The sequence below is a fragment of the Coloeus monedula genome, assembly GCF_965178545.1.
Source record: "Coloeus monedula genome assembly, chromosome: 1".
In the NCBI taxonomy this organism is placed as follows: Eukaryota; Metazoa; Chordata; class Aves; order Passeriformes; family Corvidae; genus Coloeus; species Coloeus monedula.
The window spans coordinates 19,888,705-19,915,559 of record NC_138781.1 but is presented as its reverse complement, the minus strand read 5'-3'; the positions used below and the strand labels follow the sequence as shown (position 1 = coordinate 19,915,559).

The 26,855-nt window shown below is 36.1% G+C and overlaps 1 protein-coding gene across 4 annotated transcripts; it reads right to left on the bottom strand.

Annotated features, from left to right (window-relative positions):
* Nucleotides 1-1,211: 1,211 nt before the first annotated feature.
* NSUN6 (NOP2/Sun RNA methyltransferase 6) lies at nt 1,212-26,512 on the bottom strand. Of its 4 annotated transcripts, none has more exons than XM_082294118.1 (13): nt 26,236-26,512; nt 24,091-24,155; nt 22,148-22,245; nt 21,283-21,438; nt 19,564-19,643; nt 18,747-18,856; nt 15,903-16,056; nt 14,342-14,423; nt 13,220-13,339; nt 10,148-10,292; nt 8,292-8,440; nt 7,351-7,476; nt 1,212-4,203 (listed from the first exon to the last, which is right to left on the bottom strand). In XM_082294118.1, exons 3-13 carry the CDS (start codon nt 22,220-22,222, stop codon nt 3,970-3,972), a joined length of 1,431 nt encoding a protein of 476 aa, XP_082150244.1. In that variant the 5' UTR covers nt 22,223-22,245; nt 24,091-24,155; nt 26,236-26,512; the 3' UTR covers nt 1,212-3,969. The 4 variants fall into 4 exon arrangements, with proteins under 4 accessions (XP_082150244.1, XP_082150241.1, XP_082150242.1 ...); XM_082294115.1 differs by having other exon boundaries at nt 22,148-22,256; nt 26,236-26,253; XM_082294116.1 differs by lacking the exon at nt 26,236-26,512 and having other exon boundaries at nt 22,148-22,256; nt 24,091-24,162.
* Nucleotides 26,513-26,855: the final 343 nt, after the last annotated feature.

The following is a 26,855-nucleotide window of genomic DNA, read 5'->3' as shown; positions in this document are numbered from 1 at the left end:
CTGTGTCTGGCATCAGGAGATCAGAATTTGAAAAGAGTTCCGTAATTTTTGCTTCTCAAGGAATAAAATCAAATACATAGTTTCTCCTAAGGCTCTGGACCTATTTAATGAAGATCAGTTTTAAAGCCACAAAGAGTTTCAGTGGAGCATCTCTTTCCACAGAAATCTGTATACTCTTAACCTATAGCCCTTATTATAAATGGAGGATAAGGAAATTAAATTCCACTCACTAAATCCTGACTAAAGGGAGACACCCATTTTTACCTCTCTCTGCATACCTGGTTACTCATCCTACACACGCAGTTCCTGCCCAGGTCTAATACCCTGCCCCTTAAGTCTTTTATGAATCTGTTAGCAATTACCATTTTTAAGCTCTGTTGGTTAGTAAAGTCATACATTCTGTGACATGGGCAAAGGTTTTAATGGGGTCCATTATCATTCCCTCAGCTGGAATGAAGTGAGTGGTCTGACTGCTTTTAATCAATGTCTATTCAAAGGAAAAGAGTTGGTGTAAACCACCTCCTGTGTTTGTTAGTTACTAAAGCCTCTTCAAAATTTATTTTGATTTGTGGTTGCATTTGACCTCTGTTTGCTTTAACACATCAGGCTGAAAGCTATTGCCCAAATGTTTTGGACTTTAATTCTATTCCATCCATAAAAATTGAGCACATTGCAAAAAACTTGATTACAAAGTCTAAACAGAGAAATTATTTTTCAGAGTGTAATATAACGTTTCTGGTGTACATTTACTTATATTTATTACTTTATTGCAGATTTTTCACCAAAATCTTAGTTCTTCTATCATCTGTAAAATATGTGGATGCCATTTTTACTGTGAATGTTTTTAATCAAATGTTATTCAATCAATTTTATTGCTTGGCAATTTGTCTGTAATTTATTTCCCCACTTTTATATAACAAACTTTTACATATGAGCTTACAGTAGTTTTGTAAGTTTCTTTTTATAACTTACCACCCTAGAAATGTATTCCTACGCAGCCCCAGAAAAGGTTTATATCAGATATAATAGAGATTAAGCAGGTTCCTCTAACTCATCCATATTCTCATTTCTTTATTCTTGCCACTTTTATCTATCATGCATACCTACTCTGCAATGAATTCTAGCAGGACAAAATTGGATTTGCTCATAGACTTTTTATTCATGAACAAGCAAACATAAAAACAAAGTTCTTTATATTTTAAACTACCCACTCTAAAGTAATTTCTTGATTGATCACCTTCACCAGCCCATTCCTTAAAAAGCATATGTGATCCAAAAAAATTGGTGCATTCTGTGACACTGAAACAAGAAAAAGCTGTATCATAATTTCATAATATATGAGGCTGCCTATTTTAGTATCTTTATACTGACCAAGATAGATCTTTAGATTTGGCACTATTACTAATCACTGTTACTGCAAATAGAGAAAACTTCTTTTCAGACTTTCTTAAAGACAGGATCTGTTTGCATGCCTATCTATTTTGTAGGGTTAATCTTTCATTATAATGACAATTAACTTTTTAAATTTAATATATAAATATCTCATATATATAAAAATAAATAAATATATTCCATTGTGCTTTAGCATCAACTGGTAAAGCACAATGATTCAGTGTGTAATCAGGAAAGTAATTGTATGATATGTTTAAAACACATATACACCATACATCAGAACTGTGTCAATGAGAAAGTATTCCTACCATTTCTAGTTAAAGTCACAGTAAGACTGTGAAAAGAAAAAAAAAAGCATCCATCCAATCTTAGTCATCTAACTTAGCCACACCTATGGTCAGAGAAAGGATGGTGGCTTCTTCAAGCGATGGAAGCATCTTAATTGAGTTTCTACTCTGACCTGCCTGATGGAGAAGTCATTACCAACAGAGACAGGGCCCTTGGGGAACAGCTGAGGCCCATCCCTTCAATATCCTGAGTGCTCTTTTAAGGCTAGCAGTTGACTTTTGCAGAAACAACCCTAATAGAAAAAGTAATTTTTTTAGGCGAAGTCTGCTCTGCAATTACACTGGAATTAACTACAAGTTAGTTACTTTTTCTTCCCACCCCTAAGAACTTTCTCATATAAAATCAAGTGAAGTCACCTTCTTAAAAAACCTATCATCCAAAGCTAAAGAAATTGGGGGAAGTCTCAACAAATACTCCACTAAAAATTCAGCAATCTTAATTCTTTCAAATTCAGCATTGCACACATCCTGCTACTGAAACTGGAGGTAAAGTTCCTTACTTTATATGAATACAGAAACTTCAGTATATAGTTTATGTGTGCTGATTAATGTTTACAAAATTTCTGTATTCTGCAAAAAAGAAAATGCTTTTTTACTAGCACTGAGTTAAAGATTTCAACATGTACTTAAAAGATAATCCCTTTTGTTACCAGGTAATTATTTTAGCCATATTTAGACTAGAAAGACTATAGTATGAACCTTCATGATTCTGAATAGGATATCTCACCTACTGCTGATGAAACGACATTACTTTAAATCTTCTTTAGACATGTTGTCTTTAATGGCAAAGAATGACCAACAAAAGTAGACAAGAATTCCATTTTCCTATCCTGCTAGTATAGGCCTTATATGGATGTACCAATCAACCTTGGCAGGACAGAAGAAACATTTGGTTTTTATTTAAGAGCAGTAGAAAACATACGGTATCAAAACATTTATGGAAAATACAAGGAAACAACCAGACTACTGAGAAAGAGAACTGTATAGACTGTTTTGATTGCAAGCAAATACAAAAAGCACTTCTGACAGTAGAAAGACAAATGATAAACAAACTATTGCTCTTTTTAATCCAACCAAATAGCTTTTTGTGAAAAGACAGACATTTTTCAGATAATGGTTCTTAAAACTGGAAATTGATGAGTGAGAGGAAAACATCAAACACACACAGATGTCAGTTTCTGTTTTTCCATTGTACTTAGCCTTCCTTCTAATTTTAGTGCTATTGCCAGTTCCAGCAGGACTGAGAATACTGTTCAAACTGGAACTGAAGCAGAGTTTTCAAACACATCTAACATCGTTAAGAAATTTAGGTTATTTAAACTTTGAGCAATGTACTAAGGCAGTTCTCATTAGCATGCTTCCCCAGTTTCAGTTTTCATATGATTATAGCTGGTGATGCTTTCTAACCAATAAAGAACATTCTTAGTTGTTTGAAAGGTGATTTGCAACACTTCAGATGGTATTATGCATTGTTTTCTGTCTTTTGATATATTAATCACAACTGTAGCCCCTTCTGTTACAAATGTTTGATTTTAAAACTGTCACTTGTCAGCCAGTCCAATAGGCTATTTCAGAACCAATACAGTTTATGCATGGGAAGTTTGATGTTGAAACACTATTTATTTACATTCCCAGAGTGAGATGGTTTAATATATTCATGCTGCTATAAAAGACATGCTACAAAGCCTAATCGTATTTTGTGTATATATTATGTGTACAGAGAATCTTGCTTGTATTAAAATAAAAGAGAAATGAGGTTCTAAGTATCAATTTATAAAACAGTTCTTTGTAAAATGTTTTGAGAAGCACTATTTAAGTAAACTAACTACTGGTAAACCTCCATAGAAACCATCCTTTCCAAAATTCATTGTAGTAGTTCCCATCTATTTTATTTATGTTTGCCTTTTGTGAAGCAGCTTATATCCCCTTCCTACGTTTGCTGCACCAGGTAAAAAAAAAAGCAGAACAGACATTAGGATGAGTGAACATAGTTGTCATTCAGGCACTGACCTGCTGTAAATACAAAGCAGAGAGAAACTTAAAAATGATACTGCCCTTCCCCCAGCCATGACTTTTGTGTTGCAACCTGTGGCTCTTTCCCATCAGAACAGCTGGCAGATCTCAGTGCTGCCATAGCAACCCTGCCGTCAGCCCGTTGGCTTGGTAACATTGCAGCAGGAAGAAAGGCACTTCACGTCTGAACTGTTCTTAGACTCACTGAGGTATTTTTTCAGGTTGCATTCCCAAATCCGTATTTACTGTTTGATTTAATAAATTTTGCAATGAAAAATCCTATACAGTCCTTATTTGCCAATGAAATCAGGTCATCTTCTCTGGAATCTTGCAAAGAATTAATATCCATTCCTTGCAATGTCACAGCAGATGGATCAAATCTCTGCAGCAGCTTCAACTGATCAAGTGACAGTCCAGCTCCCTTCATGCCTTCTCCTCCAATGTGAGGTTCCTGTTCAAGTAACAAAGAAAAGCAAATTATTGCATCTCTTAAAGTTCTTAAATGCCCTAAATGTATTCTGCTGAGCATATGCAGAGCTATCTAACAACGTGGACAAGCTACATTTATATCATTCACACCAGGAGATTCAGAAGTGATGTGGCTTCTTCTCTTGCTTTCATGTGGCCAATAGTATACAAACATATATACAAGATTCAAAGTATTTTGAGGAGGTGGTGATGCCCCTCATCCACTTTTTCTCAGTAGTTTAGAGCACTTGTTGAGGATGGGTCTAAAACAACTCATTACTCCAAGGGCTGAAACATCACAAGAAAGCTGTTACCACCAGACAGCTGGTCTAAAGGGTTTAGGTTGCCACTTCTAAATGATGCAGCACTTCTGTGTACTGACTTCACAGCTGTGAGTTAAGTCAAAAACAGTGAATCCTCAGCCCATTACCAATATCCTCAGTAACAGTAGTAGAATCCCAGAATCAGCTAGGTTGGAAAAGACCTTGGAGATAGATCATCAAGTCCAGCCTGTGACCTAACACCACCTTGTCAACTGAGCCATGGCACCAAGTACCATCCAGTTTGCTCTTAAACACCCATAGGGATTGAGACTCCACCACCTCCCTGGGCAGCCCATTCCAATGCCCTATCACCCTTTCTGTGGAGAACTTCTTCCTAAAGTCCAAGCTAAAATACCTGGATTCTTCACATTAAAAACTTCAACTAGAGAGAGTAAAAGCCCCAGGCCAAAATACTTTACTGCCTGAAGAGGCATCATTTTGGCACATGATGCAGCAGAAAAAATATAACTTCAAATTTTCTAGCCATGTAGTAAGAATAACAGGTAAACGGGACTACTGTTACGTGTGCATGTCTATGAGGCAGAGAATAAAAGACAGGAAAAATTTCAGGAGATGAAATCTGGCTTCAAAATCCTGGAGAGGAGAAGGACTTAAAATCCCAGCCCTTTTCTCAGTATTTCTTGAGAGTAACCTTGACTGCTTCTTATTTAATACTAATTCCTAGGAAAAAATTTAATTCTTAGCTGGATTGTTCTTTCAATGCATTCAGTAAGGAGACAGAACAAAGTGTGCAAAAGCTGGCACTGCAGTATCAAAAATAGATCTCCTTTGTCAATCTAGTCTAATGTAGTCCATAATGCAGCCTACAGCAGAGCGTTTTTTCAGCCATCACACTTTGCTAACACATGAGCTCACCCAGTCAGCACATGATGCGAGTTAGCTGCTTAACCACGTACTGCATGCTGGAGAGCTGGGCAGCCAAGGGGCTGCAGACTGATTCTTCCTTTCCCTCAGCATGATTTCAGTGCTTTCCCGGTAAAAGACAAACAAAGATGTCTACTGCAAACTGAGAGAAAAATGATATACAAAGGGAGACAAGGATAGCAACTCGATGTAATAGAAGGAGGGAAAGGTAAAAGTCTAGAGGAAACAGTATTCCACGTGTTCAAGTAACTTGCTTGAAGGCAGACCAGTGTTTTCCTCTACCTTTTCATTTTTCCTTCCAGTTAAGTTACTACATTTAAGCTGATCCACACTATCTTCTGTGTAAACTCCTAAGAGGAAGTCTGCACAAAGGAGCAGCTGCCATGTGGTAACCTCCACCTACAAGAACGCCTATGGCTCCATCTCCTGTTTTTTCCTTGCCCACATTACCCCATGTGATTCCAGGATCTGTTGCCAAACTGAGAAACTGGGAAACAGTGGACTGGAAAAAAAGGAGGTGTCCACTGAAACTAAAGAATATGGGAAATAAATACATAAAGGAACATGAGGTAAGTAGCCCCTAGACTCCTGTCTTCTGTTCATTGGAAAAGATCCCCTTAGTTTACACTAGTGGGGAACTGGTTATAAGGCATTACAATTTATATGTGGGTAAACAATTCAATGTCGTCTCATTTAAAATATACTATACATAAAAGATTAATTTTTACAGATATGGCATCTGTGTGTGAAAAAGAGTGCTTTATTTAAGACTGATACTACTGGTGAGAGAAAGTCCATTAAGCAAGATTAATCTTGCACTTGCATTAATAAGGCTTGTGCTTTGCTTTGTCATTCTATCAAGGAGAATTTTTTATGCTGTTAGGTTAAATGTATAATCTCAGTTGAAATGTCTTAGTTGAAAAATTCTTAGTGAATGGATGGTGAGAAAACAGACAGAAGAACAGACCATAAAAAGCTTTGATAAAGAGCGTCAGTTCTGTTAAATCTTTAGCAGCTGTCATATTAATTTCTCATTGTACAGCTGTTGTATATATTTTTTAATTTCAGTTAAAGATTCATTTAAGCTTCTTAAGAAAGGTACAAGTCATCACACAGTATGTAAGCTAACCAGGTATCAGAGTTAGACTTTTCCTCAAAGACATGATGATAAACTACCCCACCCAGCTCGTCACATCATCAAAGAGGAAGTGGGACATGTGTGGTCTGATGATGAACCCCCCTGAAGTACTAATAAAGGTAACAGATATTTCTGAATTGTATAAACTGTAGGTGGCATAGGTAAAAAAATTCTAGTATCTCCCTATATATTACCTCCTCCCAGACATCTAAATGGTAGACACTGACTCCAAAAAAGACAAGGTGCAGTCTTGGGACACTGAGCCTGAAATAATTTCTTTCCTGCATTCCTTTTAAATAAAGCAAAAATAGCTCCCATACATATAAAATCCTCCTTCCTTGAAACACAAATTTATTTTCATTTATGTCCCATACTTTATATGCAAGTCTTCATGACTTCAGTGGCATTAGTGAAAAAAAAAATTCACCTCTCCTGTGAATGTGCAAAAGAAGAGAATAAAATATATGAATTCAAGAAATTGCAAGAGAAATTTTAACCTGTCTGACCTATCTTTTGTCCCTGTTGTGTTTTAAAAGACTGTTGTACAAATCAAAAAAACCCACTATACACAGTGGGAAACTACTTAATGATTCCTAAATAAAGCTCAATTAAGCACGAAAATAGACTTTAAAAAAGCCTCAGAAATCCTTCTGTTATTTCTATGCACACCAGTTAAAACTGTCCAAGGTGAAAAAAGATGTATTGATAGTAAATATACTGTGTAACTTTACGGTTCCAAAATAAGCTCACTAGATAGTGTGAAATACTCTGAAAATAGTATTACCTGTGGATGAAGGTGGAGGCATGGAAAAGTTTTCAGGGCCCAAGCAACTTGCTCCTCATTTTCAGCAAGTGTAATTGTACATGTACTATATACTAAAACACCTCCTGGCTTCAGCAACTTCACTGCCTGCGGGCGAAATAAACAATAGTTCAGCTTATTTTTAAATTTAAAACTTTCATATTAAGCAACATTAACTAATAGACCATGTACCTAGAATATTAAAACTGAACACTTAATTAACCTCGAACCTTTCTAAGTTAGGCATTAAGATACTAATTCCTCTCAGGGAATACAGCGAAGGATAACATGGATTAGAAAGATTCTTCTTTCCAAATAGGTATTATACCTCATGCAGTTTATTAATGTCATTGAGATGATTCACCTTGTAAGATTTGTTATTTGTACAGCTCTGCATATCCCAGACAGATTAGATCTGTTTTCACCACCTGCTGCCAACCCTGGCTACACAATACTTATGTCAGTTATATTAGATGTCAATTGTTTCCATATATTTGGCATGGAAGCTGTATCTATGCTGCTTTTCAAGCTGTCACTCACTTTGAATATGTATCATTCCGATTTTGACAAGTTTCATCTTATCTTTCAGCATCAGCCCAAGCACACTCCTTAGTATGCTCCTAAGTCACCTGCTCTGTAACTTAGACCCTTGGGATTATTATAAAGTAAAACTGATAAAACTGAGGGAATTGAAAAAAACACTGAGGTTTTTATTTACTATGGATTACATATACCTTTCCCATGCTTCAGTGAACTGGCTTCACCTAGCAACAGATCTGGTGGAGCTGAGAGGTTAACAGGACCCTAATACTTCCTGGCTGCTGAAAAAGTAGGGAAAATGAGGCACCATTTTTTGGGTAAGTTTTATGCTGCAAAAGCATTTATGTTCAATTTAGCTTACCTACTCAATGTTTAATACATACCACAGTGAAAAGCTTGCGCTGTAGTGGCTGATAAGAGGTCACTTCCTTTAAAGTTGAGGAATAAGCCATGTTTGGTCTCTGTCCCATCCCACTACATGGAGCATCAAGAAGAATTCGATCAAATGACTCTGGTAAGAATGGGGGTCCTTCTGTAAAAAGCAGTTAGTAATGTAAAATGTGCCTGTTTCCTTCCTTGAGAATTCACTGTAGATAAGGACAAGCTCTTATGTCTTCCTTGACATAAAACATTTATGCGCTATAGACAGTCTCAGCTAGAGACAAGTCTCAGCACTGCTGGTGGTAGTTTTCATCTCCCAGAAAACTAAACAGTTTAAGTTCTGTCAGCTGAAAAATGATCCCTTTAGGCAACAATTTTTTTTTTAAAACTTAATTTAATAATTTGAAAGTAAAATGAAGAAGTAATGAAAAAAGTTGAAATATGATTGGTCAGAGGTGCTAGGTACAGAGCTGTACATACAGACCGTAAAGAACCCCAGTCAGCTCAGAAGTGTGCAAACCTTTACTGAGAGAAACCTGCAGTTAATAACTGAGATTGCCTTATAATAAGTGGACTGTCTATATAATAACTATTTCTTGTGACGCATATGTAGCTATAGAAAATAACATGAACTACTGCAAGTTCTAATGTGAGACATGCTGCCTCCATGGCAGAACGATTCAGTGACCAAGGATTGTGAAGAGCAGGACAATTTCTGACTATTACCTGGATGACAATATATATGTTCTATATGCAGAGCCTAGCCTTAAATCTGTACCCCAATGACTCAACAGCCCAGAAGTTTCTATCTCTGCAGTGCTAGGGAGATGGTCTGGCTCAGCATCACCAGGTACTACTGCTGCCAAACAATACAGTATTATCACTGTATTAACTACTGCTACCTAGTTTGCTCCTGCACTACAAAATGAATCTATCTGGTTTATCTACCTCTGATCCATTACTAAAATATTCAAAATATGTCATGTGTTACTTGCAGGGATGTATAGAAAAGCCATCATGATCTCCCAGTATTACAGCTTGCTCTTGTTCATCTCTGTAATTGCTACTTGCCACCTACAGTATTTAACATTCATAAAAAGACTCTTAAGAAAGTACTTTTGTTCCTCCAAAGCAGGAATAACTGCAATGCATAGGGACAAAGAAGGTGAATTATGCAATCTGATTCCTACTTAGGCTAACCAGTGACTGAGATAAAATAGAGTGAGAAAGAACAGCATACTTTGCACAACAAACTAAAAATAATCAAGGCAGCAGATACCATTTAAATCATTCCATCATGGGAACAGAACCAGTATCATAACTGCATCACTTCAGAAAAGCAAATGAAATTACTTAAAATAATACTGTGCTTGTATGTAACTTTCCCCTGAACAGCTGAACAAACATCAATGAACTAAACGTTACAGCACTCCTGGGAGTTAGGTATTAATAACCCCATTTTACTGATGAGGATTATGAGGCAGAAAAGGGAAGCAAGTCTGCAAAAATAATTTTTTTCTCAGATTAGGTCAGACAATTCAGAGTATGGGGTTAAATGTGATCATGAAAGAAGGTTTAAGGCTTCGTCAGTCTTCAGTATTATCTGGGAAAGGAATGCATTTCCTTTGAGAATATTAGATAGTGACAAGGACAGATAATTTGCCTTTTGTATTTGCTTCATACAGAAGCCGATAATCACAAAAGAGCAGAAAATAAAAGTGCATTCACTGTGCTGAAGCAACTTAGGTATCTACCAAGATTTCAAGGACTTGTAGAACTGTGACAATTTTAATACTGTTTTTGCAAAACATTAGCATTTTCTTCTAAAAGCTACTACTACCCAAATTGTTTATTTTACCTTGTTTATCCTCTCTCTTCTCCACTGAAAGGGCCCTTGTTCCATCATAGCAAAAGGCCTTAATGCAATTCAACTGTAGCAATTCAGCATTCTGCTTGATTTTCTTGACCTTGTTAGCTATCTTGTCCATGGCTATTACTTCACCCTGAAAAAAATCCCAAAGTTTTCATCAAAAGCATCGGGATTAAATGGATGTGCACTTTCTGTTTTCCTTTCCCCCACCCTGGGCAGGTGTAATAAATAAAGTACAGTCTTCCCTACAGAATAATTTTATTCTTAAATCCACACTCCTGCAGTCCTTATTCACACATGTGTTGCGTGATAGCCGCATTAGTCTGAAGCAGTGTACATTCCGACTGCTTGGCACTATCACTCCAAGGGATGCTGTGATGTCTGACTTCTGGCAAGTGGTTCTGTTGTTTGTTTCTTTTTGTTTGTTTTGAACTGCTTAAGTGGGCACTAAGATAAAAATTTAATCATTTGAAAGAGGGTAGAAGCCTCAAATACATGCTAAAATAGGCCAACAGGTTTTAAATTTGTATGGAGAGGGTAGGAAATACGATCACAATATAGCTCAGTGCTGAGGAAATGAGACCCTGAGCCATGTCTCTGATTTGCTTAGACTCATAACATACTGTAACACTTGCAGTACATGTCACTCAAGTTACTTCAGAAATAGTGTAAATACTAGAATAAACATAGAGGTGGGGGGAGGGAAATCACAATTACACATTGTTCCCTTTATGTAAGAATAAGAGTTCTTTTTTCCTCCCCCAAAATAAATCAAAACAGACACACACCCATAACTGCTACGTGAAATCTGTGAACACAGAGTAAAGAGTAGCATCAGTAAAAATCCAGAACAGAAAGACCCAATGACCAAAAGCTTCCACTACACTTGCTACAGCAAATACAATGTGCTGAAAAAACAATAACCTTTTTCTATTTGGTGATGGCTCCCTAGAGGTTTATAGACGGGTAACGTGACTAAGACAGTTTAAAAATTAAAAAAAAATCAGTAAAGATAAGCTGTTATCTGTATGTTGTGTTAGGCAATAGGACTGAGAGGTAAGAAAGTATTAAGGCTGTGTCAGTGGTGTCCAGTCTTCAGCTACTGTGAGCCAATCACCTCCTACAGGTGCACTCAAGAACCAAGTGCCACTGCTTGTCCCCTAACACCATTCAACTGATTGCACTCATACACTAAGAACTGACTGTGCTTCAAAGTTTCATCTGTTGCAAGAACAGTGGATTTGCTGCACATCTCTGCATACTGCAGAGATAAAGAAATGAGAGAATCATAGAATGGTTTGGGTTGGAAGGGGTCTTAAAGATCATCTAGTCCAACCCCCCTGCCATGGGCACGGATGACTTCCACTAGACCAGGTTGCTCAGAGCCCCATCCAAGCTGGCCTTGAACACTTCCAGGGATGGGTCATCCACAGCTTCTCTGCTCTTTTCTCCATTTGGCCCATGCCAGCCACTGCCAGAACAACTACTTGAAAGACATCTGGAAGAAACAGTGGTCTGGACTGGAATACAAATAATAATAAATTCTCAAGCTTTAACTATTCCCAATTCTTATTTAAGAGCTCTTAACATTACAGAGTAATTTTATATCTTGGTTATGACATTTAAAAACAATATACTAATGTTTACAATTATATCACAAAAAAAAGTAAGAGTGATTCAAATATTCTGAAATGCTAATGGTTTAATATACCATCTGTGAAAAATTAGTACGGAAAATCTGTGAATGGAACTTAAAATCCGATAAGAAGTGCTTTTTTCTGTATCTTCCATATCTTAAAATTACATACTCAGGAAAATCAATTGAGATAAATATTCAACATCTGTATTCTTAATCTTTACCACTTCAGCTGCAGGTAAGCAGAATCAAAATATGTAAAGTGACTAAGGAAATAAACAGTTCTGCAAAGTTATACAAATTGTAGATACACAGATGGAAAAAAGTATAGATGTAAATGAATGCATGACATAAATATATGATTTACAGACTTCCTTTATTTATCACATTGGAATTCTTTACTGGAAGCTTTATATATGTATATAAAAAATGTCTAATGACTGTCTAATGCATTTTTAATGCCTTCTGCCAATGTTCCATACTGAGGGAAGAAAACACCTCCATAGGCAAACCATCACAGAACTGAATACATGCCCTTTCTCAGTACATTCATACCATTACATACTATGCCTTCCCATTTCTGCACAGGCAACTGTCAAAGTACTGCATAATGTAACTGCAAGACTTCTAAATAATCTGATCTATTCTAATAACCCTATTTCAACAAAATAAAAAAGCCTTACCAAAATTTTTAGAGGAAATATTACATACTTTTTCCCTTCTGCTAGAGAAGAGTAACCTGCATTTCTGTATTTCACTGTGCACATAACATCTTAATATATGCAAATTTGTAATCTTATAGCTACATTCTTATTTTTGTATGTTCCCTTTTCCTTTGTCTTTCTCTACTTTTTTTTTTTGTTTCTTCTCATTTTTGTTACTTTCTCGTGAGCTAGTTTTGGATTTGTGACATTCTACCATAGAACAACAAATTCAGACTAGAAATTCAGCCTAAAATCCTATCTGTATGCAGAACTGATAATTTTTACTGAGAAAAAGTTAATCGGATTAGGAACTTTTTAATAATTTTTTGTAAAGAGTTGTGTGTTTCTTTGGCACACAGTAGTAACCCCTGATTTTTATGTATCTCAGTTTCATGAATCCAGCATAGTCTTGCTTAACTTTGCCTTGCATGTAAAAAATTCTATGATTGAAAATAATTCAGTAACATTTTAAAAAGTGAAATGAAACATATTTCAACAGTGAATTTGTAGCAAATAAGGTTTTAAAGGTGATGGTGAATATTTGATAAAGACAGTCTGTCGCCCATTTCAGTAACTCTGATGTGTCACAAAATACATTGGTAAATAAAATGTCAAAATATTGTTTGCTGTTGTAAATTATCTGTGCATTCTAACAGGTAAGTGAAGAGAACTGTACAAATGAACTTTCCTCCTTAGACAGAAAATTCTTACTTCTCTTACCTGGTCGTGCATTAATGTTGCAAGATGGGTTGTTTTTCCTCCAGGTGCAGCACACATATCCAAAATTTTCTCTCCTGGTTGAGGGTTTAAAATATGGCTCACAACCACAGAAGGTAAATTCTATCATAAAAACAAATATGGGAGAATTCAAACCTTATACCCTGCATCAATTCCTTTATGAAGGAATGGCAAACTCATTAAAAAAAAAAAAAATCATTCAGCAACGAAGATACCTATGATGTTGCTCTCAGTTCTTTAACAGGAAATGAACTATTTGTATCATATATAAGGGACAGTTTACGACAGAAGTCTCCAGTGGCTTGTTTTTTATATAAAGCTATGTCTGAGTATCTATGACTGAAGTTTAACAGCTCATGACTGAGGTGACTGCAGTGCTAGAAGTCCAAATAAAATAAGCTGATACTGGCTCAGACACAGAGGAGCTCTGTTTATTACAAATATTTTACATTAACCTGTTTATTGGAACATTTACTATATTAACATATTGGTGCAGAACATTAAAGAACAGTAATACCAAAAGGCAGAAGTCTAAGCTTGCTGAATTAAAGTACCAAGAAGCTCAACTGTGCTATTAATTGTATAAACAGAACAGCTGTACTGAAGAGAAATAACGTGCAATAATTGTGCACAGTACTGCACCTTAGACAATATGAAAATATTTTCTTCTTAGTTCAACACAAAAGTATAAAAACCTTTTAAAGTTGTCTTTAGGACTTAAATCGGCTTCAAGTCAACCTAATATGTGGAGATTTTCCTGATTACAGAATGATGAACCTTAAAAGGGGCTCATATTCCAGAGCTCATAGGCAGATTTGAAAAACTAATAGTTCTATGCGGAGTACCTGTGCGAGAGGAATTTCTATGTTTTTAGGTGAATATCTCTTATGTCACTTTGAAAGCCCTTATCATATCTCAGACACATTATGATTATACCACCTACATATATATACTGACTTCATTTTAAATGCTTTGTTTTCCTCAAATCCAAAGTCTGAATTAGGTGCTATAATGCACAAGGAATGTAGAAACCATGAATGTGTGCTAAGAGAATATTCATTATTCTGTAAATAGTACAGACTTTTGGTTTTGGAACAAGCATACCTGTAAAAACAAATGCCTAGGGAGCACATTGTCAAATGAAGGACTAAGGTAGACTGGCTCTATCATTCTTACACCCAGCCCCCTGAAAAACATGAAACAAAATTTTCAAATACCTAGTTTTATACATTTTAACAGTAGTAAATTTAAATCATTATGTTTACAACTAGCAACTTGAAACAACAATCTTACAAAAATGGAAGAACAACCAAGAAAAATACTTCTACAATTTTTTAATGAGACAGTCTTTAAAATTACACCATTAAGTTGAGTAAATCATGGCAAAAAATGCATTACATTATGAATTGGAACCATCTGTAAAACTGCATAAAGCAAATTTCTGGTTCTGTACACAGGATAAACCAAGATCTAATCCAAGCCTTAATAATGTAAAGAAATGCATAAAACCAGACCTAAATATCTTAACTTCAATCCGTAAGTGCTTTTGGCTAGCCATGTGTATGCACTAAGGCACTGGAATGTGATTTCCTACTTAGATTTTTCTCCATTTCCTGAATTTCTGAGATTTCAGTCAAATAACTATTGAAATCCTAGATGAAAAGCCTTGCAGGAACATTGCTTTGCCTGTGAAGCTAAAGTTCGAACTCAGAAATCACCTGAAAGTTTTAAATATGGATGAAATTCTGATGCAGATTTAATTGTTAAACAAAATGTACCAGGAAATGGATAACAAAAAAGAGAAAACTATGAAATAACAACACTGAGCCTGCAAACAAAAGAAAAGAAGAATGAGTATTATTTTGTGTATGTACTGGATAGTCCAACGAGAAGGAAGGATACGAGAAAGCAAACTTGCAGACACCAGATTTAGTATTACATACTGCTGTTCCATGTCACCAACTCAACAGGTACATCCTACCACTACTTGTACTGTATTTATGCTCTCATAAATCAGAAATTCTCTGACAATGTACTTTTTTTTTCACTAGAATTTTTGTGGTGCGTCAAGATGTAAAGTCTTGGTCATTAATTTGACATCCATGGTCTTCTACCTTACTTTTTATATGTGTTTTAGGTGACACAAAAGGAATAAACTACATGCTTTATCAACGAAATAGAAAAGCAAGGAATCTTGAAGTAGGTAACTACTTTGGCAAATGTCAATAATTTTTTTAAGATATCTGACCTTATGTTCTGTCCTTTGTCCCACCAAAAAAAAAAAAGCCCCCAGAGATATTTTTAAAAGATGGAGAAATTGACAAGGCTGCACTTCTGTTACATCCAAACTGGGAAGTAGAACAACACAGTTTACCAAAATGCAATTTTGCCACAGTGAGAACATTTATCAGTTCTATTTGATATTATTGAACTGAATAAACATGAATCATGAAAATACTCCCACTTATTTGCTCCTACCTCTAAAGTAAATTGGTATCTGGATCCCACTGTGAAACTAATGGCTTCCCAAAAAATATTGGAAATCCCAACATGCAAAGCCATCTTGTGACTTCACATAGGGTACAAAATAATTCAAAATGTTTTCGCATCTTCTTCCTTCCCTTTGCAAATGTTTACATGTAGATTGCAATTGCTATAGACTTACTTCAGTGGGCCAGTTGAACTGAAGATTTCACTGCGACTGAGTTCTGAAATCCCATTTCCAAGGAAAACTTTGACTCCATCGAATTCTTTGGCCCCTCTTTTGCATTTCCCTTCAATATCTGAATACACTGAAACCAGATCTCCAGCTTTCACAACTGCACAAAGAAAAACAGAAAGTTTGAAATCATTATATACTTAACAAAACAGTAGTGACCAAGTAACTTAGGATTTTCAGTAGAATACTTACTTCAACTCTTCTATCATACCACACTTCACACTTTCTAAATGTAATCGAAGACGATTACCTGATATAAAGCTTGAAAGTTTCACACAGTGAATGATGGCTGCTGAACAACTGGAGGTACTGAGAGACACCAAGCTGCAAGTCAGGCACTGTGGCTTGTTTTCTAAGAGGCTACACAAACCTGCACTTTAATTTTTTTATCATGGCAGGGTCACCCTTAAGTTTTAAGCACACTCTTCAGTATCCAGTCCTCCGTGTGTGCTCCAAGCACACAAGTACATCAAATAACACTCGTTCACCCTTACTGAACAAAGACAGGAGTGCTAAATTTATCTAATGACCTCTCAATAGCTACCTAGAACGTAGCTACATAGCTATAGCTGCTTTTTCTCCATTTATTGTTTTGACACAAGTGATTATATATTCTTGTTCTGGTCTGGCTCTCTTCCCTTTAAGGCAACTGCTGTTCTCAATAATCCTCTTAGAAAGTTTTGTATCTCCAATTAAAACCCACCAGATCAGTTAAGTATGTAAATATACCCCTAACTCTAGAAGTGTAATCCTACAGATATAACAAACTTTCTGAGTAAGAAAAAAAAATAGAAAAGGAATGGTTTAGGTGATTTTACAGAATAGTGAGCAAGCTCTATGTGCTGACTGGCTGAAAAATATGCTTAAAATTAAAGGCCTCTTCGGATAGCAATAAAAAAAATTCGAAAACTGCATTTCTGTGGTGACTGACAGGCTGGAGGAACCAGAAGATATAACAAGACTAACGACAGTTCAGCTTCCCAAGAATTATTTGAATAGTACTAGAGAATCCCTTTTTCCATTTTCAAGTGGCCTTCTGATTATGCCCAAATGCCTCAAAATTCTTAAATGGTAATATTTGGTGGGTAGCCATTGAAAATATATTTGTTTACACTACTTCTTTTTACACAATGTGACACAAAAAAACCATTAAGTGATAGCTGAGTAATACTGTCTGCTTAAACTTCACTGAACAAAAACCTGCAGCAATTTAACTCTTCCATCAAGCACATCTGCCAATGATTTTTGCAGTATTCAAACATAAATGCTTTTATTTCACATTCTGCTGACAATCATCCTTTCAAAAGACACCAGTTCTGCATGGAGTTCCTAAGCTTTTTGTAGATTATACCAGCATTCCACAAACAAAGAGGTTAGGATTTGATTAGTTAAATTAAGCTCAAAGTCTCTGATCATTAGTTTACCCTCATTTGGACTGCAAGTTCAGTGATTATATATGTGTTCTTGCTGTACTATTTTTTTCCCTAGTAAGACCATCTGTGCTTAATACAGCCTTTATTATATTTGGCATCAAGTGGGTAGCATGCCCTTTTATTTTATTTTCTTATTTGCAATTCCTCTGAAGTGTTCCTAAAGTTTTACAGTATCTTTATTTTCTTTGAATTGATGTTACATGCATAATTACATGCAGCAATTATGATAAATCACTAGCTGACTCAAAGAAGGACTCGAATATTTATGGCGTTGTCTAAATAAGCAGTTTCAACAACTGTTATTCCAATATACTTATTTCATTATCCAGCCCTAGATTGAAACACATTCCTGTTCAGTGAATTGGACTTAAACACATGCTTAAAACTTCTTGAAGGCTTTTTCCTGAAAGGAAACAAAGTGACTAGATAAATGCTTTTCTGACTCATTTTGTTTAATAGTAAAAATCAAGATGATTACTAGATCTCATCACAATAGAATAATAAGGTGAATCATCCAAAATTATACTGGTTTTACATAAAGTTAATTTGACATTTAAATAACAAAAATAGGTTGCTGAACACAAAGCATGCACATGCAGATTTATCTTACTTCACAGGCATTGATGCATAATTTCCATTTCTTAAGAATCTGACATAAAAACTGAAGACTTTTCTCATCAGTGAAAAAAAAATTTTACTACATCTCTCTTACATAAACAATATCAGTGAATTTCCAGTGGATTAGAAAAAAGAAGATCTGTAACAAAATATAATAAAATCATGGAGGTAAGTGGCTTTGTGATAGAGTGAAAAAATAACAAATCTGGAGACAATAAGTCTTAAATGATCAACAAACATCCAGTCACCATCCAGTTGTGGCATCTCTTTTTTTTTTTTTACAAGACTGCAAAGCAGCCAACTTTTGTAAGTTTATTCAATGGAACATCCATATTAAAAGTTACAGTACTAAGTAGTAAAAAATCCTCTTAACAAAACAGGTTTTACATTGAAAATTTTCTTAAAAAGATTTTTAAATTAAAAACAAGAAACTGAAATCCTTGAGAACTAATACTTCAGCTAGGAATTGCATATGGAAAAAAGAATTTAAAACAGGCCAGGTCAGTAAGAAATAATCATATACAACTTTCTACAAGTAAAACGAAAAATAGCGAAAATCTTAAAAAAAAAAGCCAGAAAAACTTCTAAAAGTGTCATTACTATAAATTACAACTGTAAAATTAATTTCAGCTGAGAATAGAAAACAACTTCATGTCACTATTTACTTATCTGTTATCCAAGGGTGACACTTTTTCTGCCATCTTTACAACTTAATTGTGTGTATTTAGAGAACTCTTACATCTTGAGGTGGATACAATCCCAGGGACATAAACATGTGCTCCTCGAAGTACTGCATATCCACACTGGGCTCCAACTATGACTTCAGATGCATGCTTTTTTAAATCTCGCCTAGAAATACAAAATGTAGTTGAGTTAAAAAGAAAAGTATACTGAAATAAAAGCCAAATACTTCCCAAGTAAACTCTAATTCATAACCACTGACTTTTGTCAGATATAATAGAAAAAATAGTTAACTATCATGTATTACATTTAGAAGATTTATTTTAGTCCCAGAGAAATCAAAGGAAAGAATCAAGAAGAAAACTAGTCCTCAAAATAATGCAGATTCTGACATATTCTGCCACTATTATGAACTTGACACAGGAATACAAATAAATTATACTGGGATGGAGAAATAGTCCTCTATCCCTTCCTATGCCAGATGATTGTGAAGTGATTTTTTGTGTTTAACAACTGCTGAGTAATTCTTGATTCTACTTGATTTCTTCCAGTGGAAGAAAACCCTGCCTATACTTAGCTCAAGTTCTATATTCCAATGCAAAAGTTTAGTTCTTTCATCTGCCACCTACCTGGCTTTCCAGGGAGGATGCACGCATGCCACTTTTCCCCTATAAAACATTAGTCTTATGAATAACCAGAGAACGCTATGTTTTCTTTCATTTTTAAGGACTAAAACTCTGACCTGGTTAGTATGTGGACTGTCCACCAGGTCATAACACAAATGAAGTTGTGCCTCAGTTATAATGAGTTAGTTATCATAACTGTAAGAAAATGGTGCTACAACATTTTAAGGCTAAAGACTGAAAATTTCAAACCTGGGTCCAACGACAGGAATTAATAAAATGTCCTGAAGTTTCGGATGCTCGAGAACTGGAACACATAGTCCTTTAAATTGCTGTTTCATTAAAAAAACATAATTAGTAAGCACTACTAATAAACATAATATTTGATTACTTAATTAGACTAAAAACTGTTTCTCATTCATATTTTATAGCTGTAGATCACAAAACACAAAGGTAGTGAAAAGTTAAAAGCAGCTGAGAAATAGTGTGCAAAGGGACAGTATATATTAAAAATACTGGTGTAAAAGACTAAACATTTAATAAATTCAGAAATAACAGGACCACAAAGAGATTGACTGAGAACTGACTTCAGGAGTGGGAGAGTGTTCTGACACTCATAACCCTATCACTGGTTTTTGCTTTCTTCTGGAAGAAGCTTGTGTTGAGTTGTTGTCCGAACATGGCAACACCACCATAGAAGCTTGGGTGTCACCTGTGTTAACTCTTCGATGTTATTAATTATAAGCTACTGTTTACTCATGTATTGCTTGTCTTATTTAATAGGCCAGGTTGGCAATACTTTTCATTCTTCTTGTCAGCCCAAGTTTGGGTACTGATACCTGAGTTATGTATCTACCTGAAAAAAAATGACAGCTTGCCATTTTATAAAGGTTTCTAGATTTAAACAAGATGATGTCTTCTCATCTGAGCCTTCTAAATTAAAACCTTAAAGCATGTAAAACCATAAATCAGTTAGCATCTAATAAATAAGTAGTTTTTCTTAAAAAAGAAAACAATCCATGATCGTACTTTTGTTCAAAAGTCTTACGTGGTTTCCTTTTCTAACACATAATCACACTTCAGAATACAAAAAGTTTGTGAAAAGCTGGTTTTATGTCAGTTTTCAGTAAAGTATTTTCCCTTGAAGCAAAATATAACCCTGCAATACCCATTTCCAGACTTCTACAATCAAGCTAAAATTAGCAAAACTCATTATCATCCCAGCCAGCAGAACACTGTCAACTGCCATCACAGAAATGTCTTGGCTCCTGTCATACAAAAGCTCCCTGTACACCCACTAGCATTAATAACTTACTCAAAGAAGAACCAGATCTTTTGAGACAGAGTGAAGATCTAGGACACAGTTTCAAAATAATACATTTCTTAAACATAATGGTTTACGTATTATCAGATAAATGTTTAATTAAGAGAATTAAAAATCCAGAAAATTATATAAAGATTAAACACAGGTTTAAAAAAAGAAAATACAGTGGCTGCAGGGCATTGCTGTGGCTCCAGTTTCTAAAACATACCGATTTTCTCACTTTCCTAAACAGTTTCTACAATGAGATACACAGACATTTTCCTTTAGTCTTAAATAAAAAGTGTTCTAACCATGCTGAAGACAGCATACTGAACTACACTTTTTATCTGTCATCTCTATAGACTTGACACCTTTACAATATTTAGCCCAGCAGTACCTCAATCCTATCAAAGGTTTGGATCTGCCATATGAAAAAAGTTGGATGCTTCTTCCCTCTGCTATTGCCTTTCTCAGAGGGATTAGATGAGGGATACTGGTACACAATGCATTTTCCTTTAACACTGACAGGAAATCAGTGTGATTGCATAATGTTAAAACTAGTGGATGCATAAAGGTAAGTTACAGCTTCCTGTAATGAAAAGGTCTCGTGTTCAGGCAAAAGATGAAATACCCTATTATTTTTGCTGTAGCAAAGAAATTGTACCAACCTTCTGGATCTCTTCAAACAGCAATTTTTTCACATGTTTCACTGAGGCCAAGTGGGTATTTACTCTTACAGTTGTAAAACCTGGTGGATGAGATAGATGACTTAACAGAGATTGGTATTTATTCTCTGCCTCCTGTGCACCTAAAGCAGTGATAAGCTGAAAATGAAAGAAGAGATTTTATATTAAGAGAGTCATACAGAAGCCTCTTGCTCAATGCAAAAGAACCCCACCAAATAAACATTCCATAGAAATTGAGGAATATGGTTGTGTGGTGTGCAATAGAGAGGAATGCCTGTGTCTGGAAGCCTAATTCCACAGGAAGCCTCATAAATTTCTTGAAAAATACTTGTTAGAAAAATAGCTGCATCAGCAAAATCACTGTAAACAGTCTGTAGCAAGGATCACAGCAACTGCCAGAGAGCTCTCTGATATTGTACATAGACCAGTCATAAGGAAATGGAAGAGTAAATTCAAAACTATCAATCAGTAACTTTCATACTGATAAAAATGTACATAAAAATGCAAATTTTTTTATCCTTGGATTAGGAATTAATAGATTGTCTGTAGTATTCTACACTGGGGTAAGGGAGTATTTTCAATATTATGTGGTTAATATGTGCTTAATTATCTGTGATCATTCTTCAGTGGGATCCAAAATTGAATTCTCTGATTTATGCTCAATTTAATTTAAATATTTGTATGCTACTTTGAGCCAATGGGAATCAATACTAATTTTGCATTTTAAATATGAAAGTATTTTATATACAGAACTCTGTTTAATGTGAAGACAATATTTTATTACAAGGTATTAAAGTTACACAAAAAAATGATTAGTTTTTGATGATTAGTGGTAACTGTCACATACCTCTTTATTTCTGAACACTTTGGTGAGATACTCTTCAACTTCATATTGGAAAGAGATTTTAGGGAAAAAGGACATCTTCCTTTAATTTTGAAAATCTGCTGGTAAAGAACTGAAATAAGCGAAGTATTTTCTTAGTGGTTCTTATCATATTCTGTAAGTCTATAAATGTAACATAAGATGTACCCACAAACTAAGTTGTTGGTTCTGATTCTTTCCATTTTAATAATGCAACTTTATTGCACTCAAATTTCCAAATATTGGTCAGGATATGACTGTAACACTACTCTCATTACATTTCAAAGTATGTTCATTAACATGTTTAGCATTTGTAATCACCTTACAATGAGGTTACTGCTTTCCTTGCTGTCACATCCTTCCAAGCCAGACCTTTTGGGGCTGCTGCACTGGTGTTTGAAATCCTGTCCCATTAAAGTTCCCCTAGCTATCCCTGGGGAGAACAAATTTCAGAGTTCCAGAATTCACTCACAAAGGCTCCTGATGGAATTTAGCTTTGACTCATTTAAGTCCCAACTTTTATATCTGTATTCTATTCCATTATCATATCTGTTCATTTTTAGAAATAATCTCCGTAAGTTTCCCTTCTTTCTTTTCCTCAAGCTTAACTTCTTAGGATTCCTCCATAGTTCAAATTATCAAAACTTCAAAACAGGGGTACATGTATGACTGCAAGCAATGATTTTTAATGTATATACTTAAAAAACTAAGTAAGCTTTAACTTTACTTTGTGTTAAATTCACACTAGGAAGAGTGAAGGATTAATGCAACAGAAATTCTACTGACCCCTAAAATAGATCTTCAAGCTATCTGGTGAAAAAAATATATGGATAAAAGGTACAGGAATTTCAAGATGTTGTTTTAATCCCTCTTGAAAAGCCAAGCTACAAAGTCTTACTGTAGCTCAGTCCTGATAGAGATTTTATTCTTTAGCATTTTTCTCTGTAGGTAATACAGTTATTTTCCCAAATGGTATCTCCCCATCCCTCTGTTGGAACCCTGGGTTCAGAGAATTTCATTCTTTCAGTGCTGACAGGCAATGATCTTCAAAAGCACACTGCATTTGACCTGAGGCCTTGGGAACGGCTTCCCAGATTATGTGATAGCACTGAGATTGTTGCTGTGTAATTAAAGTTACATCACTGGGTGGAATATGTAGAGATGTAGAAAATTTAGGTTTATGGGATATCATAATATGCATGTAACAAAATGGAGGATTTTGGGTGTAGGTTAGTTCTTCTTCCTTCCTCTTTCTTCACAAATCTGGGTGTTTTGGTATTGGTCAAAAACCTGCAGTGCGGAACATGAATGTTTAGTTACTGGATTATAGGTAAAAATAAAATAATTGGCATTCCATAATTGGATAGATTGGACTTTAAAAGACCTTGGAAGGCAGCACTCGGGGGCCATTTTTACCTTGTTAACTTAGAGGCACACTCTGTGCAGCTGTAATATAGATAAATAATAAACATCTAAGTCCGAAAAAAAGCCTGGCATCTCCTGCGTTTTAATCCAAACTCTGAGTAAAAGAATTCATGAAACAGAGACAAAGGAGAACAGAAATGAAGCAGAGAAAATTAATACCCCTCTATTATCTGTATTTTGAAAAATTATATACACGTCAGTCTGAAATGAGACTTCCTAAAAATTTAATTTGCTTACAACAGCTTAAATGGAAGGAAAGAGACAACATCACTCTAGTTTTATTCCATTCGTAACAAGGAATTTTGACTATCAAAATACATTCCCATTGTATTAAATGCACTTAGAGAAGAGAGATTGGAATGTTTGATATTCATTTTATTTGAATGAGAGGCTATTTGACACTTTTATCATACAAAAACACTCAAAAATATATTTTTATTTTTAATATTTCTGATTCAATTCAAATCTTAATGCTACAAGAATGTGATCTTATGTAGACTTACTTTTGAGTCCAGACAAAGTTTCATGGGCAGGAGTTTCAAAGCCTTATTTGCAACATTAGCAGCTACTGAAAGAAAAAAACTGTAATTGAATTAACGAACTCCTTTTTACAATCAAACAAAATGCCAAGAATTTACCTTGCTATTTCCACGAAATCTAATAGCACTACACTAGTACTACAACAGCTGATACAACTGAAATCACCAAAGCTCACTTTTAACATTTCAGAAAATGTGACATACCATGTGCCTGTTGTCCTACAATGCCTACATTACAGGGGGAAAAAAAAAAAACCACAAAAAAATCCCCATATGGCTCACATTTGGAAAGCTTTTTCTTCAGAAGCGTAATAAACTAGCCTTTAAAAAAATCCCACACTTGTGAATTTTTTAAAGAATTGGAATCCTGAAAATAATTAAGCAGACATTTGAAAATTGGTAGAAATGTGGTGTCTATAAGCCCTACATGTGACTTCAATATTGACATTGTGAAGGTATCCTTTTAGGAATTAAATGGGTTATTTAATGATGGCTGCAGAATATCACATAATGACCAAGGAGATATCACAATTACTTCTTCATGGAAAACCAACCACTCATCTGACAGCATGTTAGCAACATGACTCGGACCTATCTAAATTCTAAAATGTGACTTAGTGCTACCATGAAACATGAGCCAGTGGTCAAAACCTAAAAACTCTTGCTGAAAAACACTGCACACAAAAGACAGAACTACAGTGAAGTTCTCTAAAAGTGTGTAATGGTTTTAGCCCAGCTGGTAACTAAGCACCATGCAGCCACAGCCTAGTGGAATAGGGAGGGAAATCCAAAGTAAAACTTGTAGATTGAGATATGAACAGTTTGAGAACTGAAACAAAGTAAATTAATAATAATAATAATAATAATAGTAATAATAATAATAATAGAAAGACAAATGATGCACAATACAACTGCTCACCACCTGCTGACTCATGCCAGACACCATCCCTGAACAGCCACCCTTCCAGGTAACTCCCCCAGTTTATATACTGGGCATGATGTTTAATGATGTGAAATACCCCTTTGGCCAGTCTGGGTCACCTGTCCCAGTCATGCTCCCTCCCAGCTTTCTGTGTACCTCCTCATTGGCTCATCTTGAGACACAAAGAAGTCCTTGACTTCAGATAAACACAGCTCAGCAACAACCAAAACATCAGTGTTACCAACATTATTCTCACACTGAATCCAAAACACTGCACTGTACCAGCTCCTGGGAAGAAATTTACTCTACCCCAGCCTAAATTAGGGCAATGTGTTACAAAAAATAACCTAGTCCCATGATACAAATTAATGACAACCATGTCAACAAATAATGCAGAAATATATAGTCTGAAACTTCATACCAAAAACAAAATTATGTGTTAGAAACAACTGTGCATTCTGAACAGGATGTAAAGCATATTACAATTACTCCAATATAAGGGCTAATAGAAAAACAATAAAACCAAGGAGATTTCACTTCTCCCAGTATGAAGAGGTAGACTCACACGGAAGCATGATGCCGTATCTATGCTTTTAACCACAGTTAATGAACACTTTAGGAAGTCATGGAACACCTAACAGGAGAAGTTATAACTTGACTGTGACAAGTTCATAGGAGTTGGCATGAAATGTGACTGCAAACAGCTCTTCTGTTACAGGAACTGTAAGGTGTTCAACACCTGCGTTCAAATGACAAATACCAGATGTGCTTAGTTCAGGGAGAGGAACAACACACAAACGAAAAGCAATTCCGCTATTAAATAGAGCCATCAAAAGAATAAAACCACTGTAAGCTGCCTGGAAATGTCAAAACCACAGGACCGGAGGTTCAGAGCACACCCAATACAACCTTCAGCTTCATATATATGGCCTTTCCGTGGACATTGCGTCAGAATGTAGCTTAGAAAAAAGGGAGAGGTGATTATAATACATAGGGAATTGCTTTTAAATACGGAAAGGCTAAACATTTCGCCATGTTCCAGGCTAGGGAACATAGCTGAGGGGGGCCAGGACAGATGCTTCTAAGTTCAGACAGAGCAGGAAGCCGGGCTGATGAGGGAAACTGCCTAGTGTCCCGTCAAATACAGCAGTCAGACTTCAAACGTTCAGCAAGAGGCAGGCTCGTACCTGAGAGGGGCATTATTTTTCTCCAGACCTGCTGTGCCGTACACCTTGCCCCAAAAAAGGCATGACGGACTTCAGAAGACAGCCATTGAGGTAGCATCTCTTCCCTATTCACCACCTCCTCACGGATTTTCATGTGCTTCTGTGGCGAACTACAGTGGGGAACGCGATGCCGGACCAGGGCTTTGATCTAGCTACACACACGAACACTGCGAGCAGTCACAGGCAGCCAGCACCTGAGATGCCGAGCAAGGCTTTCAAACCTCCTTTGCTCACCCTTTCCCAAACGAGGAAAACGACAGTTGGGTCATTGCTGTGGGGAGCAGAATATGGGGCTCCCTCTTTCATTCCCCCGTCCGCCAGTAACTGAAATCATCAAGGAGCGGGGAGGAACGGGACACACAGCTCTTCGCAGCTTCCCCAAGGGCCTGGACCTCAGCCCAGAGGTACCCGGGAGGAGGCCGCACCCCAGCGCGACGCGACCCGCCACCGCAACCGCCTCAGCCTGACGGACCCGAGGCACACACAGCCCCGAGCTGGACCCGGCCGCCACGACGAGGGCGGAGTACGCAGGTGCCCGTACCGGGCCGGACCGCGCTCGGCCCTCCCGCGGCGACACAGGG